The sequence below is a fragment of the Podarcis gaigeae genome, assembly GCF_964106915.1.
Source record: "Podarcis gaigeae genome assembly, chromosome: 7".
In the NCBI taxonomy this organism is placed as follows: domain Eukaryota; kingdom Metazoa; phylum Chordata; class Lepidosauria; order Squamata; family Lacertidae; genus Podarcis; species Podarcis gaigeae.
Window position 1 is genome coordinate 27,128,412 of NC_139683.1, and position 17,983 is coordinate 27,146,394.

The following is a 17,983-nucleotide window of genomic DNA, read 5'->3' on the forward strand; positions in this document are numbered from 1 at the left end:
TTATTTTTGGATTCTCATTGGGGAACCTCTGTGGTGGGTTCACTGAACTTGTAAGCCAGTAGCAGTGATTTGGGATTCATAGGAAAGACTGTGAAGAACAAGAGGGGGTAATCCTTCTTCCATCCCTTACAGTGACTAATCCCATGAGGCAGGATAGTTTAACCCATTAATCACCAATGCAGGCCCTCGGAAGTAAATCACATTCAATTCAATGGGGCTTACTCCTAGGTTAGTTTAGTTATGATTGCCACTTAACCACAAGCAAGTCTTTTTCACTGCAACATTTTAGTTCATACATGTGTATTTTATACAGGAAATGGTAATAGGTGTGTCTTGATGAAACAATGCTCTTATAAGAGCCCACTACTCTAGTGCACTGTATATGCTGCTTTCCGTGAAGGCTGCACAGAAACTTCAGGTACTACAAAATATGGCTACTATGTGCTGAGGATTTTTTCTGGGAGCAGTTGAAGGTCTTTTTCATTTACCCAGGTCTTTCAGTGACATTTTTTAAAAGTTTTGCTTTATATGTATTATTCCTGGAGAGAGTGCTGTTGCATTTCTATTTTTGATCTTTTAAAAATAATACTACACACTAAGTGGGTCTAGATGTCATAGGATTTAAAATCAACACATCAAGTTTCTTGAAACAAATTTTAAAAATAATAACAATGCTTTGTTTTGACCAAATATACAAAGAAATAACATCACCAAAAATTTGTTTATTGTGACCAGAATAACAACTGAAAGGAACTTGAGGATGTTAAGGAAAAGGACATTCTAAAAGGAGGTTTCATCTGGAATACTTCCAAGACCTTCGTAAAATGAAGAAACATTATCAACCCTGAGGCTTGAAATGAAAAATCTATAAGGGCAATGGAACAGCCAGTTGTAAAATTGGCACTATATCATAGTATATCAACCTTATGATAAGACTATTTTCTCATTGCCAAAGTCATAATGGACTTCAGGTTTTTTTTGGTAAAATCTTTTAAGTTCCCAAGTGCATGTGTGAAATAAGCAAGGATACACTATGAAGAAAATGTAGACCACCAGAGTTGCTGTGATATTTTCATCATGAAAGGCCTCTCTCTCATAGCTGGTGGGCATTGAAGGTTAACTGTATATAAGACAGTTTATGATTTAAGAATTAAGGACCCTGAAGGGACCATAAAAGCCCTTGAATAATAGCATAGGGTCAGAGTGTAGCTTGCTGCCAATGATATACACTGAGCAGAATGTGAAGGAATCTACAGAATCGTAGTTAGAAGGTACAGATCATCTAGACCAATCCCCTACAATTCAGGAATCACAGCTAAACAATTCCCAACAAATTGCCATCCAAGCTCTGTTTCTTCCCCTGGACGAAAGCAACAATGCATGAGACCAGGGCCACATAACGGAAGATGTAAAAATTTCTAAAAACAGAAGATGGCAACTCTTTTCATACAAAAGATTCCAGGTTCAATCCCTTTTATTTCCACTTGATGTTGATTTGTGACAACAGGTGTTGAGAAAGACGCCAGCTGTGGAGCCTGGAGTTACTGCCAGCACACAGTATTGTCCAAAACAGACAATCGACTGATTTTGCTGAAGCACTTAAAAGGAAAAGCATAACCTGGAAAAGTTGGGGTCAAAAACTCCAGTCTAAGTTGTTCCATGTAAGTTGAATCCATATGCAGCTTCATCCTGACCTGAATTTAAATGTCTAATAAAAACGTATCTTCATTTTCATTGCTTTAAGCAGTTTTTTCAACCTTTTCATTCCCCATCCTTTCTACATTTAGTCTCCAACAGTGCAATCACACTGTGGTCATTAAGGCACAATGGAAGTGTGCATAGGCTTGCAGCTCCAAACCAATATGCACTTACCTGAGATTAAGTCTCACAAAACTAAACAAAATTCCATTGTTAGGTTGTAATCCTATGCACGCTTACCTGAGCAGAAGATCCATTGAATGCTGCAGGATTTATGCATACATAAGCTCATGCAGCAAAATGAGAAACATGACTCTACCCACTTTCCATTTTATACAGTAGATGTCTACCATAGTTCTACACATTAGTTAAGAACATAAGAGCCTGCTTGATCAGTCCAATGGTCTCTATCTCGTCCAGCACCCTGTTACTTTATGTATTTCATAAAATTTATATACTGCTTGGTTCTCACTTTGGCGAAGCAGAAACCACAGGCAGGACCTGAGCACAGCACTCAGGTCCTACCCAGTGGGATTTATTCATAAGCAACTTCAGCCCCAGTACCTCCTGAAATAGATTTCAGGACTGTATCCTTCTTCATGTGCCTCGTCCAGGAGAAACCCAGAAGGCGGCAACACCAAAACACGCCTTTTTAGTGGTGGCTACCCATTTGTGGAATGCTCTCCCCACTATCTTTAAATGGTAAAGGTACCCCTGACCATTAGGTCCAGTCGCGGACGACTCTGGGGTTGCGGCGCTCATCTTGCTCTATAGGCCAAGGGAGACGGCGTTTGTCCGCAGATAGCTTCCGGGTCATGTGGCCAGCATGACTAAGCCGCTTCTGGCGAACCAGAGCAGCGCACGGAAATGCCGTTTACCTTCCCGCAGGAGCGGTACCTATTTATCTACTTGCACTTTGATGTGCTTTCGAACTGCAAGGTTGGCAGGAGCAGGGACCGAGCTCCCATCGCGGGAATTCGAACTGCTGACCTGATCGGCAAGTCCTAGGCTCTGTGGTTTAACCCACAGCAGGCTAGGCAAAAACATTCCTCCTCTCCTAGTTCTCTGGCTAATTTCTAACTGTGCGTAGGGAGAGAGGGTATTATTTTTTGTCTCTCTCTCTCTCTCTCTCTCTCTGTGTGTGTGTGTGTGTGTGTGTAAACTGTCCTGTGATCCTCGAATGAAGGGCGGTATAAAAATTTAATAGGTAAAGGTAAAGGACCCCTGGACGGTTAAATCCAGTCAAAGGCGACTATGGGGTTGCGGCACTCATGTCGCTTTCAGGCTGAGGGAGCATTTGTCCACAGACAGCTTTTCGGGTCCTTCGGCCAGCATGACTAAACCGTTTCTGGTGCTACGGGACACTGACAGAAACCAGAGCGCACAGAGACGCCGTTTACTTTCCTGCCGCAGCGGTACCTAAATAAATAAAGACTGAGGGCACATAACCAAATTAATGACGCTGTTAGGATGTGGGACACAGCAGCAATGCGCTTTGACAAGCGGTATACTCTGCAAAAGCAAAACAACCGAGACGGGACTGCTCAAGTTAGAACTTGGCCCGAACAGGCTCTTCCTAGAATCACAGAACTGTAGAGCCGGAAGGGACCCCATGGGTCATCTAGTCCAACCCCCTGCAATGCAGGAATCTCAGCTAAAGCATCCATGACAGATAACCGTCGCATCCAACCTCGGCTTCAAAACCTTCAAGGTGTCCACAACCAATGTCGAGCAGCTCCTTACCAGCTCCAACTCCAGGATGTTCCCCAAAAATAATGGCGGACCCCTCCCCCTTAAAAAACAAAAACCCACCTAGCTCCAGAGATTGAAGGCGCGCCTCTCCCTTCCAGCCAAGTCTGTCAACCCCGGGTGGCGCGAGCGACCGAGCACGTGATGCCAACGGCCTCCGCCGCCTGCACAGCGCAGGCGCGAGAGCGCGCGCCGGCTTCGGAATGCTTAGCCGCACGCGGGGAGACCGTTAGTTGCTTAGCCCCTGGGGAGAGGGTTCCGGCCCTGGCTCCACCCACTTTCACAGGCGGCCCCGCCCACTTCGCGCTTCTAAAAGTGTGAAGGCGGCGACGGGTGGGCCTTGTCAGTTGTGGTTGGAGCGGGACGCCGAAAGCTGCCGAGCCTTTAATTCGTCGGAGTTCGCGGTAAATGGTAAGGAGGGGATATTTGGAGAGGGAGGAGGAGGAGTAGTTTGTTCGTCGAGGTGGAAATTGGGAATTCGTTGTCATGGGAGATCGAGGCCTGTAAGCCGCCTTGAGTCCCCTGAGGGGGAAAGGCGGGGTATAAATACTTAAAATCAAAACGAAACAAGCACCAACAATTAAGAGCCTCAGAAAGATGGAGAAGTGAAATTTTATGGAGGACTGAAAAACGCGACCACCACCACCCTAGGTTCACCATATCGGTTTTTTATTTCAGTATTTGCTCCCCGTCCCGTCGAGGTTGCCCTTGGACTCTTTGCTTTTAAGCGGTCTCTTGAATCTCAGGGATTTTTAAAATTTAAATTTATTTATTTATTTTGGAGTTCTGATGTGTGGACCCAACCAAAGCGGGACTCCGCCCCTCGCACTTTTTTGCCAAGTCGCCTTTTAAAAAAGAAATATTTCTTGGTATTGTTTCGAATATAGCAGACTGTGTTGCTATAGCTAACGGGCAAATAGGTCGCTGAAAATTAAATCTGTCACTTTAAAGTTCAGCAGCATACTGTCCAGGGAGTTTTTACTGGGACCCAAGCCCAGGTCCAAGACCATTTGGTTTCTCTGAACGGTTCAGCAGGAAGTAGGGGCTGTGTATCTAATATATGTGTGTGCTTTCTGTAAAAGAGAATATCATAAAGATGTTCTATAGGTGGCATATGACTCCTAAATATATATAAAAGATATAAGACCAAATCCAATCATTGTTGGAAAGTAGAGGGTACTATAATGCACCTTTGGTGGGGCTGCAAAAAAGTCAAAAAAATTCTGGGGCTGCATCCACGATGAACTAAAAAAGATGCTCAGGATATCTTTAGGGAGGGGGGGAAATTGAGTCATTCTTACTGAGTAGTAGGATATGCGATACCACAAGACAGGGGGAAAATCTTTTATGCAACTGCAGCAGCCAGGTTACTCCTTGCAAAGAACTGGAAAGGAAATTATATATCCACAGAAGAGAATTGGCTATCTAAATTAACAGAATTTATAGAACTGGCAAAATTAACTGTGGCAATAAGATATCAAACACATCAGAAATTAAGGTCACAATGGTTATGGTTCGAAGAGTATATGAGTAAACATTGCTCTAAAGATAACATGCTGATATGTTTAGACTAAGCTTGTAAAGCCATCTTTATAATATAATATAATAGTATACTAAAAGAAATAATGTAGTGATACATGATTTGCAATGTAATAAGAACTTGAATGAAAAAATGACGAGCACTGGTGGAGGGAAGTCACAAAGGTGTATTTTCATCCACCTATTTTATGTACTTATTTCTTACCTTAACTTTTTTCTTTTGTTTTTCTTTTTTCCCTTTTTTCCTTTTTTGTTGTTATTATGATGATATTATGGTTGTAAATGTATGTGTATTAATATTTGTATGAATGTCTAATAAAATAAAATAATTTTTAAAAAAATCACTGTAGAAAACAAATACATTAAAACTGCAGCCCTGTACTTGTTTACCTAGGAACAAGTCCCACTGAACTAAATCAGGCATACTTCTGAATAAACATGTTTAGGATTGCAATGTAAATCAATTTACAATGACATGAAAAATATGACTCCTACGATGATGTCCTCTTTACTCCCTCCCTCAAGAAAATAGCCGTAAACATTCAAAGAGTGCATAACAGTTCATAATATGCTAATAGTAAATTGGGAAATAGTTTACTGTTTTAGCCATAGTAAACATTCCCAGTCAAATCAGGATTAATAGGCCACTACTCTTGCTTGACTAAACCATTTCTGGCGAACCAGAGCAGCGCACGGAAACGCCGTTTACCTTCCCGCCAGAGCTTCCCTTTACCTTTTACTCTTGCTTATTAAACAAGAGAGGCTAAACCTGTTATATATTTAGTTGAAAGATACAGCTGCTAAGTTCACGTTTAGGGTGTTACTGAAATATTGCATAACATTAGGAATTATTAGGAATTTAGCTTCTTTTTGTTCTTTTTAAGGATGAGACAAGAAAGTTCAAAGATAGGGAACAGGGTTAAGGGTTTGGTGTGCAATGCTAGAGAGTGCTACAGCAGGTGGACAACCTTAAAGTTGCAAGGCTGATAAATGCATGTTAAGCTTCTTAATTTCTGGATGTTCTATAGTTATTTGCATGTACATGTACCTTGTCTTTTATAGTATGGCTCCTCAAAGTGTTTAAAATAATGGAAACAAAAGGAATGATTGGTAAACCCCTCCAGCCAGCAAGACCTGCACGCCATCTCTCGTCCCATGGTAAGCATCTTGATGATTTTGGAGTGCATACTTGGAAATAGAGTACCAAACTATATGTAATTTGCTGTTGCATGATGTGGTTCTTAAATATTAAATAGCAATTAGAGGAGAGATCAGAATAAAAGGAGGGAATTGTAAGCCTTTCCTTCTGTGCCACAGTCCTAACAGTAGTCTCTCTCTCTGTATGTATGTGTGTGTGTGAGAGAGAGAGAGAGAGAGAGACAGAGGGGGGGGGATGGATTTCTGAAGTTCTTTTAGATGAGGTAAAGAAGTAGAAAGATGGGCATCAAGGTTGAGAACTCAGGGAAGCTGCCATTGTCACCAGTGGCATTTATAATAGTTTAACCCTAAGAGATAGCATTACTAGTTTTTATGTGCCCATATGTATTTATTGCATTTATCTATTATCATTATGCCAAAACACTTTTACAAATAGTACAAAATATTCTCTGACTGATATCTAGAGCTGATGGCACTAGCTGTTTTGGCATTTAATCGCAGCCCCCCATTACAAGTCATGCAAAGCAAGGTTCTTCTGAATATTCCCTGAGATAAAGTTCCATTAGATATAGTGGGGCTTAATTCTGAGAAGACATCTACAGAACTATGCTGTAAAAATAACCAACCCGCCCCGCTTATATTTTTGCCATATTCATTGACAACATTGCCATCCTCTCTGTTATACATACATAAAGTTATATTTTAATTGTACTTTACTCTCCACATTTGGTCTGTTGGCAAGTAATGCTGCTTTTCTCTTAATAACACTGCAAAGAAATACAGCTCTTCCTCTCTGTTCCGTTTGTGAAAACTCTGGTTCATTTCCTGGTCACCCCTTGCATTTACTACTGCAACTGTCCATTTCTGGCAAAAAAAAAAAAATTCTAACTTCACCAAGGGGTTCTGAACTGGTGGTGACTGACCAGGAAAGAAATCTTGGCTATGGCGGATAGCTCAATGAAAATGTCAAAGCAGTGTACAGCAGCTTTGGGGAAAAAAGTGAATGACATGCTGGGGGTTATAAAGGAATTGAAAATATTATTATGTCTTTATACAAATTGTGGTGCAATCACACTTGGAATATTTGTGCACACTTCTGGTGTCCACACTTCAAGGATATTGTAGAGCTGAAAAGGGTTCAGAAATGAGCAACCAAAATTATCAAAGGGACTGGAGAAACTCCCCTATGAGGAAAGCAAACAACATTTGAGGCTTTTTAGTTTAGAAAAAAGGAGTAAGTGGAGATGTGGTATAAGATTATGCATGATGTAGAGGAAGTAGATGGGGATAATTTTCTTCTCAGTTTCTCAATACTAGAACCCAGTCATTCAATAAAGCTGAATGGAAGATTCAGAAGAGACAAAAAGTACTTCTTCACATTGTGCATAGTTAAACTAGGGAGTTTGCTCTCATCAGATGTGATACAGACTTGGATAGCTTTTAACAGGAATTGATAAATTCAAGCAGGACAAGGCTATCAACACACAGTAGTAATGATGGCTATATTACCTCTAGCACCAGAAACAATATGCCTCTGAATACCAGTTGCTGTGGAACATGACTGGAGAAAATACTGTTTCATTCATGTCATGCTTCTGAGCTTTCAAAATACAAAAAACCCCCCAAACCTTGCTTGGCTTTTAGTTAAGAATTAAGTTTATCTTCCCTATTTTTATCTTAAATTGTTTTATCCTGTTCTTAGTTGTGTGGTAATAATTTTAGTGATTTGCTTTTATATTTTATGTAAGCCTATATGAATTTTTATTTTAAAGAACGGCTTTGAATTTATTATTTTTAGAAAGCACAATATAATTTTTTTCATAAATAAAAAAGCCAAAGTCCACTATGGCACTGCCATCTTATCTGTCTGTTCATATATATTAATATTTCCCTGTCCTTCACAATCGTCCTTTCTCCCTTGTTGCTCCTTTTGGCTTGATACAACCTTAATTTTGTCACCTTACTTCAGATTTCTCCTCAAAACCCACCTTTTCTGTAAAGCATTTTTCATAACCTTTTAGTCTTTGTACTCTTTTAACAAGTAAACAAAATGCATTCAAGTTCTTCCATTGTTTACTCCTGCCTTAATTTCTGTTACCTTACTAGGGGCGAAACATGATCAGCTGTGCTGTATTTTATATTGTAAGCTTGAGATATTTACAAATCATCATGTACATTGATGGTTTCATGTATGTTTCGTATGGACTAAATATTACACTGTTGCTCTGGATTCAGGGTGTTTAATTTTTGAAGTTGGATTAGAGCAAGAAAGTGTAGTTCATTTTACTAACAAAGAAGTAAACATATTAAATTATTTCTACAACATCCTTTCCCACAGTCTCAGCAACCACTTTCACTTTCCAGACAAAGTTTCCATGCAACCCTTCTGTACGTTTGCATAATGAAATTAGTTCGGTAAGTATTCATCCAGTATACAAAATAAATAGTATTCACTATATTCTGGGCTACTACAAATGTCCCAATTGAGCTTTGATATAACTAGATAATAACTGTGTCTCAACTTCAGTTTTCAATTTGGGAGACAGGAATAATGATGTGCCTTGAGATTATAAAGCTGAATGAAATAATTATTTTTACAGTAATATGGTGGGGGGATGATGATTTGGTAGCTGTGCCTAGTAAATAGTAAATCAGTAGTAAATAGTTCCATTTACACACTCAGTAGTCTAATCCTTGAATCTCCCCCAGCCTTTCCTATCCTGGTACTCTCTAGAGATGTTTTGGATTCCCATCAGTCAGAGGTAATATTACAAAGGGTCGTGGGTGATGGGAGTTGCAGACCTAAGCATCTAAAATGCACCAGGTTGCAGAAGGTTGTCTACTTTGTATTTCTCTGGAAATTAATTGGGTTTGGATAAAGCGGTTTGAGACCTGATATTCAAGCAATTGTGCCAAGGAACCCATTTAGATGAAGCATGACCATTGACACAGTAGTCAAGCATAGAAAGGCTTATGGGTCAATAGTTATGACTCCATTACAAGATAATACTAACTTCCTCATTTTCATTTAAGTGGCATGCCTGTTAAAGTATCTGTGCCAATATCATATGTAGTGACTGCATACGTACCATTTTTGTGTTAGTTTGGGATAGTGAAGCAGTGTAAATCTGAAGTTTGTGGTCTTGGTAGGCAGGCAGATACTGTACATAACAGTTAAGGACACATTTTTTGTGGTAGGGGTATGTTTTGGTTTTGTGATGGCCTTAAATGTTAACAAAATAAATGTGCTACATTTTGTAGCACCTTAAATGCAAGCAATTTTACTGTGGTCTGAATTTTCATGGGCTAGCTTCCACTTTATTGGGTGCATCAAGTTTAATGGCTATGTGTACACAAAGACACACACACTAATTATATTATATAAGCATCAAACAGCGCTTCAGACAAGCTTGCTCTGGTCTCTTTCAGGATTCATTTATACACACCTACACCTTGTATGCAGGTGGCGCTGTGGGTTAAACCACAGAGCCCAGGACTTGCTGATCAGAAGGTCGGCGGTTCGAATCCCCGCGATGGGGTGAGCTCCTGTTGCTCAGTCCCTGCTCCTGCCAACCTAGCAGTTCGAAAGCACGTCAAAGTGCAAGTAGAGAAATAGGTACCGCTCTGGCGGGAAGGTAAACGGCATTTCCGTGCGCTGCTGTGGTTCGCCAGAAGCGGCTTAGCCCGGAAGCTGTACACCGGCTCCCTCGGCCAATAAAGCAAGATGAGTGCCGCAACCCCAGAATCAGTCACGGCTGGACCTAATGGTCAGGGGTCTTTTTACCTTTACAACTTGTTTGCAGTGTGGGTGTAAAACTGAGGTTATAGGACAGGCTTTCCTCAACCTCAGCCCTCCAGATGTTTTTTTGGCCTACAACTCCCATGATCCCTAGCTAGCAGGACCAGTGGTCAGGGATGATGGGAATTATAGTCTCAAAACATCTGGAGGGCCGAGGTTGAGGAATCTGTTATAGAGGAATACAGAAAGTACCAACAGTGATTATTATGTTATTAACAATGGCTACTTACAAAATTGCTGCTGATCATTCAAAATACAGCGATATTATTATTATTAGTATTTATTAGATCTGTTAGTTGCTTGTATGCAAGCAACTTAAATCACATTTAAAACATAAATATCAATACATTATGCAATAAAAACAGAAAAACAACCCCCTCAAACAGCCCCAGGAAGCTTTGGCAGTGCACGAGTAACAAAATGACATCATCTTAGTCTATCAAAAGCTTGGGAAAAAATTATATATCTTAATTGGTGCTGAAAATACTGCTTGGGGAACCCAAGCAGTAAAGAGGTTTATAGGTCAAAACCAGCACTTTGAATTGGGCTTTGGTATCTTTTCTTTGCATGCTAACTGACACATGTAGTTTGATGATGGTACCTTTGTCCCTATTCAAGCCACAAGCGATGACAATTAACATCTTGATAAATTGTAATACAGCATTTTCACATTAGTCTCTCTTGAAACTTCTTTTCTTCAAGGTTACAGGGGTCTGGTAGGTCGAGTTTCCGCGAATAGTTTTCGAGTCTTGCCATTTCTGGTGTCAAATTTGCATCAGTTTATTATTCTATTTTAAAATCTGGCCTATTAGTCCATAATTTGGGAAACAATGACATAGAACTGAGCACAAAATTCACATTGCTGCTGTCCCCACCCTCTGAGCCACTGCTGGCTGTAATAAGCAGTTCAGCCATTTTCAGAGATTAAATAATCAGCAGGAAATGTTAGTAGCTGGCATAATCTATGTCAACTGTCTTTTTCTTTTCTTTTTCTGGCTTTGTCTCTGTACCAGCACTTTGTGACTGGTGGGCATCAGTAAATTTCAGCCCAAGCAGTAGAAGGTTTGAGAACCCCTGTTTTCTGGAGGCTGCAGAAATGCATTGCAGGCAGATTGAACATTGGAAGATGTGAAGGTGAAAGAACCTTTTGATGCTGGCGCTAGTTCCAGTAATAATTTTGCAGGGTGGACAAGTGGACAGGCTTTGCATTTCGGTTTGCCACATGGCTTGTTCCTCTGTCCATGTTACATGACATATTGCTGATGAGTAGCTGTTTTAGGTTGGGTGGCTGTCTGTAAACAAGTAAAGGTCTACCACCCAAGGCCTGTGAGAAAGTGTGACAGTCTTACTTTCTAAATCTCATTTTCCTTTTGCAACTACTTACACATATGTGTGACACTTCATGCTTCTGGTGACATGGACTGCAGTCCATGAAACTTTATGCCATAATAAACTCATTAATCTTTAAGTTCTACAAGATTCATTGGTTTTGCAACCACAAATGCTGCTACTGCTACTCTGAATTTCCCCCCAATTAATAGAATTAAGCATTCATCATAATAGAATTACGTATTCATCACTATATTTGCATGAACAGCTAAGATGAATTCTAGACTGCAGTAAAACATCAGTATTTTATTCTTTGTTTTTAGATGTGCAAGTCTAATGGAATGCTGGTTTTAAATGACAGTCTGATTCCTACACTGTCAGAGCAGCATAAACCTGAAGTTACAAAAGGTAAACATTGTGAGTAGAAGTACTGAACAATACTAATAAACTGGAGGTGTATGGACTATTGAAAAGTCAATTTTTAAATTTGGGACATGTTTTGATGGGCCTTTTTACATTGTCTCAGGATTGAGTAAGAGGCTTCAGGCAGTCATTGAGGAAACATGCATTGATCTTTGCATATTTACACAAAGTTTACCTCAGATTGCAATGTTAGTCTTGTTCTATTATTTAAAGTTTATAAAACTTTGGAATTGATTTGACTGAGTAAAATGGAGATTTACTTGTGTTCAAGAGCTCCTTCAGTACGCAAAGCTCATTGCAAGACAGCTTTTTGTACATCAGAGGTAAATGAGCTAAACTAGGTTTCAACTGGTTGACATTTCTTGTCCCTTCTCTATATTACTAATGCTATAGAACTCTCAGCTTTAAAACTATGTATAAATGGGTATCCCATAGTCTGTAGAAATCCCAATCTATTACAATGTAGCTTTCACAAATACTCACTTGCCAGTGAGGTAAGAATCATAAATACTATAAAAATAGTTTAATTTATAATTTTCAGGAGCTGTTTCATGCATGTATGTACTCTTCAGCACAATACTTAACATTTAAAATTTGCATTGACAGAGAGAATAACATATAGTAGAGATTTCCTCTTGAAGCTTTCAAAGGTTTCACTTGCACAAAAGAAACCAGAATTTCTTCCCGATCATCCCATTGTACTTGAAAAACCAGTAAGTGTTTGAAAGTATTTAAGTAGCTTGTTTTGTGTTAAAAGGAGTACAGATTAATTAATTGGTGGAGCTTGCTGTTGGTATCTAGTGCTGCAGTCATAGAAGGGGAATTATCTTATCCAGTGCTTTTTTTCTAAAAAAATGTTTAGGGGTACTCTCATTTTCCTACTCATATTGAAATACTGCCCCTCAATGAGGCCAAACTTAGATTCACAAAATGTTTAGGGGTATGTGTATCCCTGCGTCCCCCCAGAAAAAAAGCACCGATCTTACCCCTCTTCCCACTATATCCCCCAACACTCCTGAATAGCTTCTCAAGTGTCCAGGGACAGCACAAAATGCCTGAGATGTGGAGCAAGGGGGTAATTAGATAGGGGCAATATTTGAATAGAGCTCTTCTTATGCAAGCTGCCTTCACTCAGTTTCCCCCTCCTAGCCACTATCACCCAGCAGGAGGCTACAGCAGGAGAATGGGGGTGGGCTATACCCTTTGTACAAGCGTTCTTGCTTGAGCAACCTAGTATCTTCCATTTATGCAAGCTCTTCCAAATTACCTACTGCTCAAGGAATAGTTCCTACTAATATGTTGCACACCTATAGGTATGACACAGTAAAGTGGGGTGTGGCTGGGAATTTTTCAGAGAGCTGCTATAGGGGAATGCTATAAAAATCTTTAAACATTTCTGGGTTTAAAGAGCAATCTGGAGCGTATGGGAAGGGCCTTATAAGATTACAAGTAGAGAAACTGACTCAAATTAATGGATACACTCCCTTTTTAAATCGCTATTACTACTCCAAGAGCTTGTGTTCTCTTATTTCCTGGTTCTGTTACCCATTTATTATTTTATGTCAAGGGGGTGGGACTGGACCTGGTTGGTGGGCCAAATCCAGAGTTCTCCCACCTTCTGTGGACCACTTAGACAGGTGAATTGCCCTACCAACTTATACTCTGTTGTCAGCTTTCAACTCAAGGCTTGCAGAGTGCAACAAGTGTGTACTTGATTCTTTTCCTTTTGGTAATTTGGTACTTTTTGAATTCAGCACTATTATTATAGCATCACATTCTGCACATATGTCACAAGCAATATACAAAATATATTAAAACAGCCAAAGAACAATTAAATAAGAGCACAGAAACTGATAGCAGGTGAATTTAAAAACAAACAGCAATACAAAGTATTGTTGCTGCAGGGAATCAGGAAAAAAGGCTCCAAAATTGAAAGAAACCAAATTTTACAAGTGTGCTCCTGTTTCTCCCGTTTCAGTTGGCACTGTTGGTTTACCTGTCTCAAGCCTGATGTTACATGGCATTTGGTGATGGGCAGCTGGGGGTGGTTTTGACTAAACCATGTCATGGGCTAAATGGGGAGGCGTGTGAGCTGAAGGTTCCCTTCTGTAGTTTTACGCATATATGTGTGCTCCCAGCTTTTTAAATATTTGCTCAGAGTCTAGTCCAGAGCTGTGATTGCCCTTAAGCTTGCTTAAATATCTATTGCGAATATTCTTCATTAACTAAATTTGGTGGTGGGACATTTTGTCTTGTAGAAAAACTATTTACTACCTACTGCAAGCAACAATAGGTCTTTCTGAAGATGAGGAATGTGTCTTTTTCACCACTAAAAATTAAGGGAAATGGGATCTGTAATGCCAATAGACTGTAATCAAAATTTATCTTTTACAGTTGGTGTACCCATCAGTTCATTTCGGAAGTAAAGCTGTTTTCAACAGAAAACCTATGTGAAAACTTCAAGTTTTGTATGACTTAAAGCAATAGTGCATTGAGCTTTTGTAGTTATAAAGGAGAAAACTGCTAAAATGAGGCAGAACCACTGTCACTTTTCAAATTTGGAAATGTTGCCTATGACACCATACTGCCATAGCTGTGATGCCTGAAGGACTGGAGTTCACTCGATCACTTTTGCTGCAACTGATTAGATATGTGCAATGGTGAGGAAGGCTGTTCTCATTGGTCGGCTACTATAAACTACTGACTCCTCATGGCTACATACACCTTACAGTAAGCCTTCAAACCACCATCACATAGTAAACATTCTTCTGTATCAACCCTTAGTGAATGTTAAGTACACTGTGTATTATACATGTATATCTAAAATACTGGCTAGTCTTTTATAAAAGCACATACTTAAATCTCTTCCATTGAAATCATTGGGACTTGACTTTGGTTGGATTGTGCCATTTTTTTTTCTAGTGTTATAACATTTCTAATGTATTTATAAATAGTAGCGGTATGTTTTAATAATTTTATCGTGACCTGTCCTTTTCCCTCTCTGCCCTTCCCCCATTTTTTACCTTATCTTTTTCCATCAATCACTGTAACTCTTCCTAAATAAACTAGATTGATTCAGGGTGGTGTGGATTTTAAACTGTGTAGAGTTAATTATGTGACTGTAAGCCACTGATCTTATTGTCTTAACTTTAGTCATCAGTATACAAAACAGTCCTACTTGGGAGTAGACCTGTTGAAATGAATCAACTTAAGTCCATTGATTTTAGTGGGTCTGTTGAGTAGGACTAAAGCTTGATACCACTCTATAACCAAGTGATATCTTTCTAGGTTAACGGTAGCTGTTGCTAGCAGCTATAACCAGGCAGTGGAATTATATAAAGGCTAAGTCCTATCCTGCTTTTTGTACTAAAAAAAATTGTAGTTCTGCTATACATATCTCACTTTATGATTGCCAACTTATCTGCTGCTGACATTGTAGACAGATATACAAATAATGGTTACTTGCAACTTGTGTGGGGTTCCGTTCTATCGATTGTGCATAAAGCCAAAATTGTGTATAGAACAACCTCTTGAACTGCCCCCACGTGAGCATCTCTACCACTCCAAAGCCAGTGCAGCAAATGGACTTTGCCTCCAACACAAGGTGAAGAGCTTTTAAGCTCTCTGCTTTCCTTATTGGGCTGTGTTCCTTAAGTGGACATCCTCGTCATAAACATTGTTACAGGTAACTTAAGCAATTTCAACTTTGCAGCCGGTCAGTTGAAATTACACAAATGAAATGCACTGAAGGTGGACAGCTAAATTCGTTCTCATTTGTAACTTGACCTATCATTGTTGGAAGAAGACTGGTAAATGGCCTGTGTTTCTGACCTTTTCCGAAGGCTGCAAACAGGTTTTAAAACTGAGCTAATCCGTGTGTGTGTGTGTGTGTGTATTTGTTATGAGTGTAGAGATGGAATAGCACTTTCTTCCATGGACAAAGTTTTTCTTGAAGATCTTTTGGCTGTGCATGGGCTTACAGTGGAGCTTTCCATTTTTCAGTAATAAATAGTAAGCTTGGCTTAACAGAGTAGCAGCAGCAGCTAAATATGAGCTGTTAATATAAATGAAAAACTTGTGTCAATCCAGGAGTCTTGCTTCCCATCCATGTTGGGCTGACTTCAGTGCACACCAGGTTATTAAGCAAAAGGCATCAAATGCCCAATATAAGCATATATGTTAAATCTACATCCTGCTTTGTGTCCAGAAATGATTTCTCAAATAGTTACAGATAGTTGAAACACACAATAAAAGCACTATGCACAATAACATAAACAGAGAGCCATATGAAACAAATTAAGATCAATAAATACCATTATATAATTCCATAAAGTAGCAACAAATAACTTGTACAATGTGGCCCTTTTTAAAAATGGAAGGAATGTTATCTGCTAATTTTAGAGGCTTTATAATATATATTTTTTAAAGTAATGCAGAACATATGTCATTAATAGGAATTATAGCGAAGCTTCTAGTTGTTGTTGAGGATCCACCAGGAAGCTGAAAAGGAAGTATTCATGCTGATTAGACAATTCTAGTATTTCAGCAACTTCTTAAATTGTACTAGCTATTTTGGCTTTTAATGAATGAGTTTATTCTAGCCATTTAACAGTTTGCACAAATGAAAGCACAGCAATATTCAGAGCTTTTCATATGGAATAAGAAGCTGTAACTAAAGCAAACTACCAAAATGAAGATAAACCTGAACTGTCACTAAATCAGGTACATGTTAACTAAGCTCTGATTGGCGAAAGGAAAAAAGAATTAGGCAACCTTTCTGTAGTAGCAGAAATTTTATCAGCTAACCAGTGAAACACAGTGATATCTCTACCATGGAACCTGGAGAGAACAGGTGAAATTTTATTCTCTCATATGATCACATACACGTACTGTTAAATTGAAACAGTTTCCAGGTCCCCAGAGCCCTAAGACCAGGAGGGTTCTAATATTGCTTATTATATCACAAAAGGGAACACATGAGGCAGTGTAAAGGGGAATCCAATACGTATTGTTATTTAGAGCACTTAAATAATTACCACCTTTGGTCCCAGTCGGATACCGAATGCCAAAGATGGAATAGAATAGTGCCGTCACATTTTGACTGACATTACATAATCTTTGGAATATTTATGCTTTTGCATTCATTTCACTTAAAGATAAAAATGCCAATAGTGAACAGCCATTGGCAACTCTCTATCAATTTCAAAAGGTCTACTCTGATTAGGACTAACATTGGATACAACCCACTATCAATGTTGTTCCCCCTCGTAACATCCCATCATTACTAATGTATGCTATTCTTGCTAACCCAAATAAATGCATACAAGAAAAGTAGTATTCCAGCTACCACAATGTGTATGTAATTGATCCTGCTCAACATGGCTAATGCTTTACATTTAATTTTTTGGGGTTAATCTTTTAAGATCGCAGGAGCAGGAAAAATGGCCTATCATTTAAACAGATTTTACTCCAACCAAAATTCCTGGTTGGTACTAATTTCAGAGCTATATCTGGTAGTCTATATATGTTTTCCCATATATATTTCCTCCTGTAGGACTAATGCCAGTTTTTAGGGGATATTTAAATCAGTTGTTCTTAAACCCCTCACTCAGTGCCGTACTCTGAATTTGTTTCAACTGCACCCAATGGCTCCTAGTAAGGTTTTCTGTGGATTTATTAAAAATGAGAAACCCTAATCACAGGTCTCCCACATTATACTTATACCTTGAATAGAAGGCATAATTCTACCTTCTATTCAAGTGACAATTTGAATGGTATTCATATATTATGCCATTGAAGATAAAATATTGCTTGTCAAATTTGGTCTATGTTTTAATTTGTTGGAAGCTTCCTTGAGTGACTGAGGCAACCCAGTCAGATGGGCAGCATATAAATAATAAATTATTATTATTATTATTATTATTATTATTATTATTATTATTATGACAGTCATACATATGACTTCACTGCTTAAAAAGGTAACTTGTTGCTCAGAAGCATGTTCCACCCTGATCAATGGGACTGATAGCTGGGAAATTATGCAACCCTACGTACACTTACATGGGAGCAAGTTCTATTGAATGTCCTACTTATGAGTAAACATGCATAGGATGTCATTAGTGGGAAATCCCTATATAGATGCTTCTCTGCTTCTGGAATGGAAAATAGGTGTTGGGGGAAGAAGGGATAGAATGAGGGCGAGAGAACTTTTTCATACAGATAACTATTAACAGGATACAGATAGGTAGCCGTGTTGGTCTGCCATAGTCAAAACAAAAAAAAATCCTT

At 39.1% G+C, this 17,983-nt stretch overlaps 2 protein-coding genes across 3 annotated transcripts in view; one reads left to right on the forward strand and one right to left on the reverse strand.

Annotated features, from left to right (window-relative positions):
- Positions 1–3,685: 3,685 nt before the first annotated feature.
- LOC310848694 (uncharacterized protein C8orf88) lies at positions 3,686–14,560 on the forward strand. 2 transcript variants are annotated; one of them, XM_083748133.1, is made up of 6 exons: positions 3,686–3,858; positions 6,049–6,144; positions 8,483–8,559; positions 11,596–11,680; positions 12,302–12,408; positions 13,954–14,560. In XM_083748133.1, the coding sequence occupies exons 2-6, from the start codon at positions 6,075–6,077 to the stop codon at positions 13,996–13,998; spliced, it is 384 nt and encodes a 127-aa protein (XP_083604259.1). In that variant the 5' UTR covers positions 3,686–3,858; positions 6,049–6,074; the 3' UTR covers positions 13,999–14,560. The 2 variants fall into 2 exon arrangements, with proteins under 2 accessions (XP_083604259.1, XP_083604258.1); XM_083748132.1 differs by having other exon boundaries at positions 3,687–3,858; positions 14,090–14,560.
- Positions 13,181–17,983, reverse strand: part of NECAB1 (N-terminal EF-hand calcium binding protein 1) — a 41,392-nt gene continuing 36,589 nt past the window's right edge. The window contains exon 13 of the mRNA XM_083747933.1: positions 13,181–16,195. Coding sequence (XP_083604059.1) covers positions 16,167–16,195 — 29 coding nt within the window. The 3' untranslated portion in view covers positions 13,181–16,166. The remainder of the gene's footprint in view (positions 16,196–17,983) is intronic.

Bases quoted from the DNA above. Each gene is read 5' to 3' on its own strand.
- LOC310848694 (XM_083748132.1), top strand. From the start codon at position 6,075: ATGGAAACAAAAGGAATGATTGGTAAACCCCTCCAGCCAGCAAGACCT. The intron at 8,560-11,595 runs GTAAGTATTCAT...CTTTGTTTTTAG, and splicing joins TGCATAATGAAATTAGTTCG to ATGTGCAAGTCTAATGGAAT. The intron at 12,409-14,089 runs GTAAGTGTTTGA...TATCTTTTACAG, and splicing joins CCATTGTACTTGAAAAACCA to TTGGTGTACCCATCAGTTCA.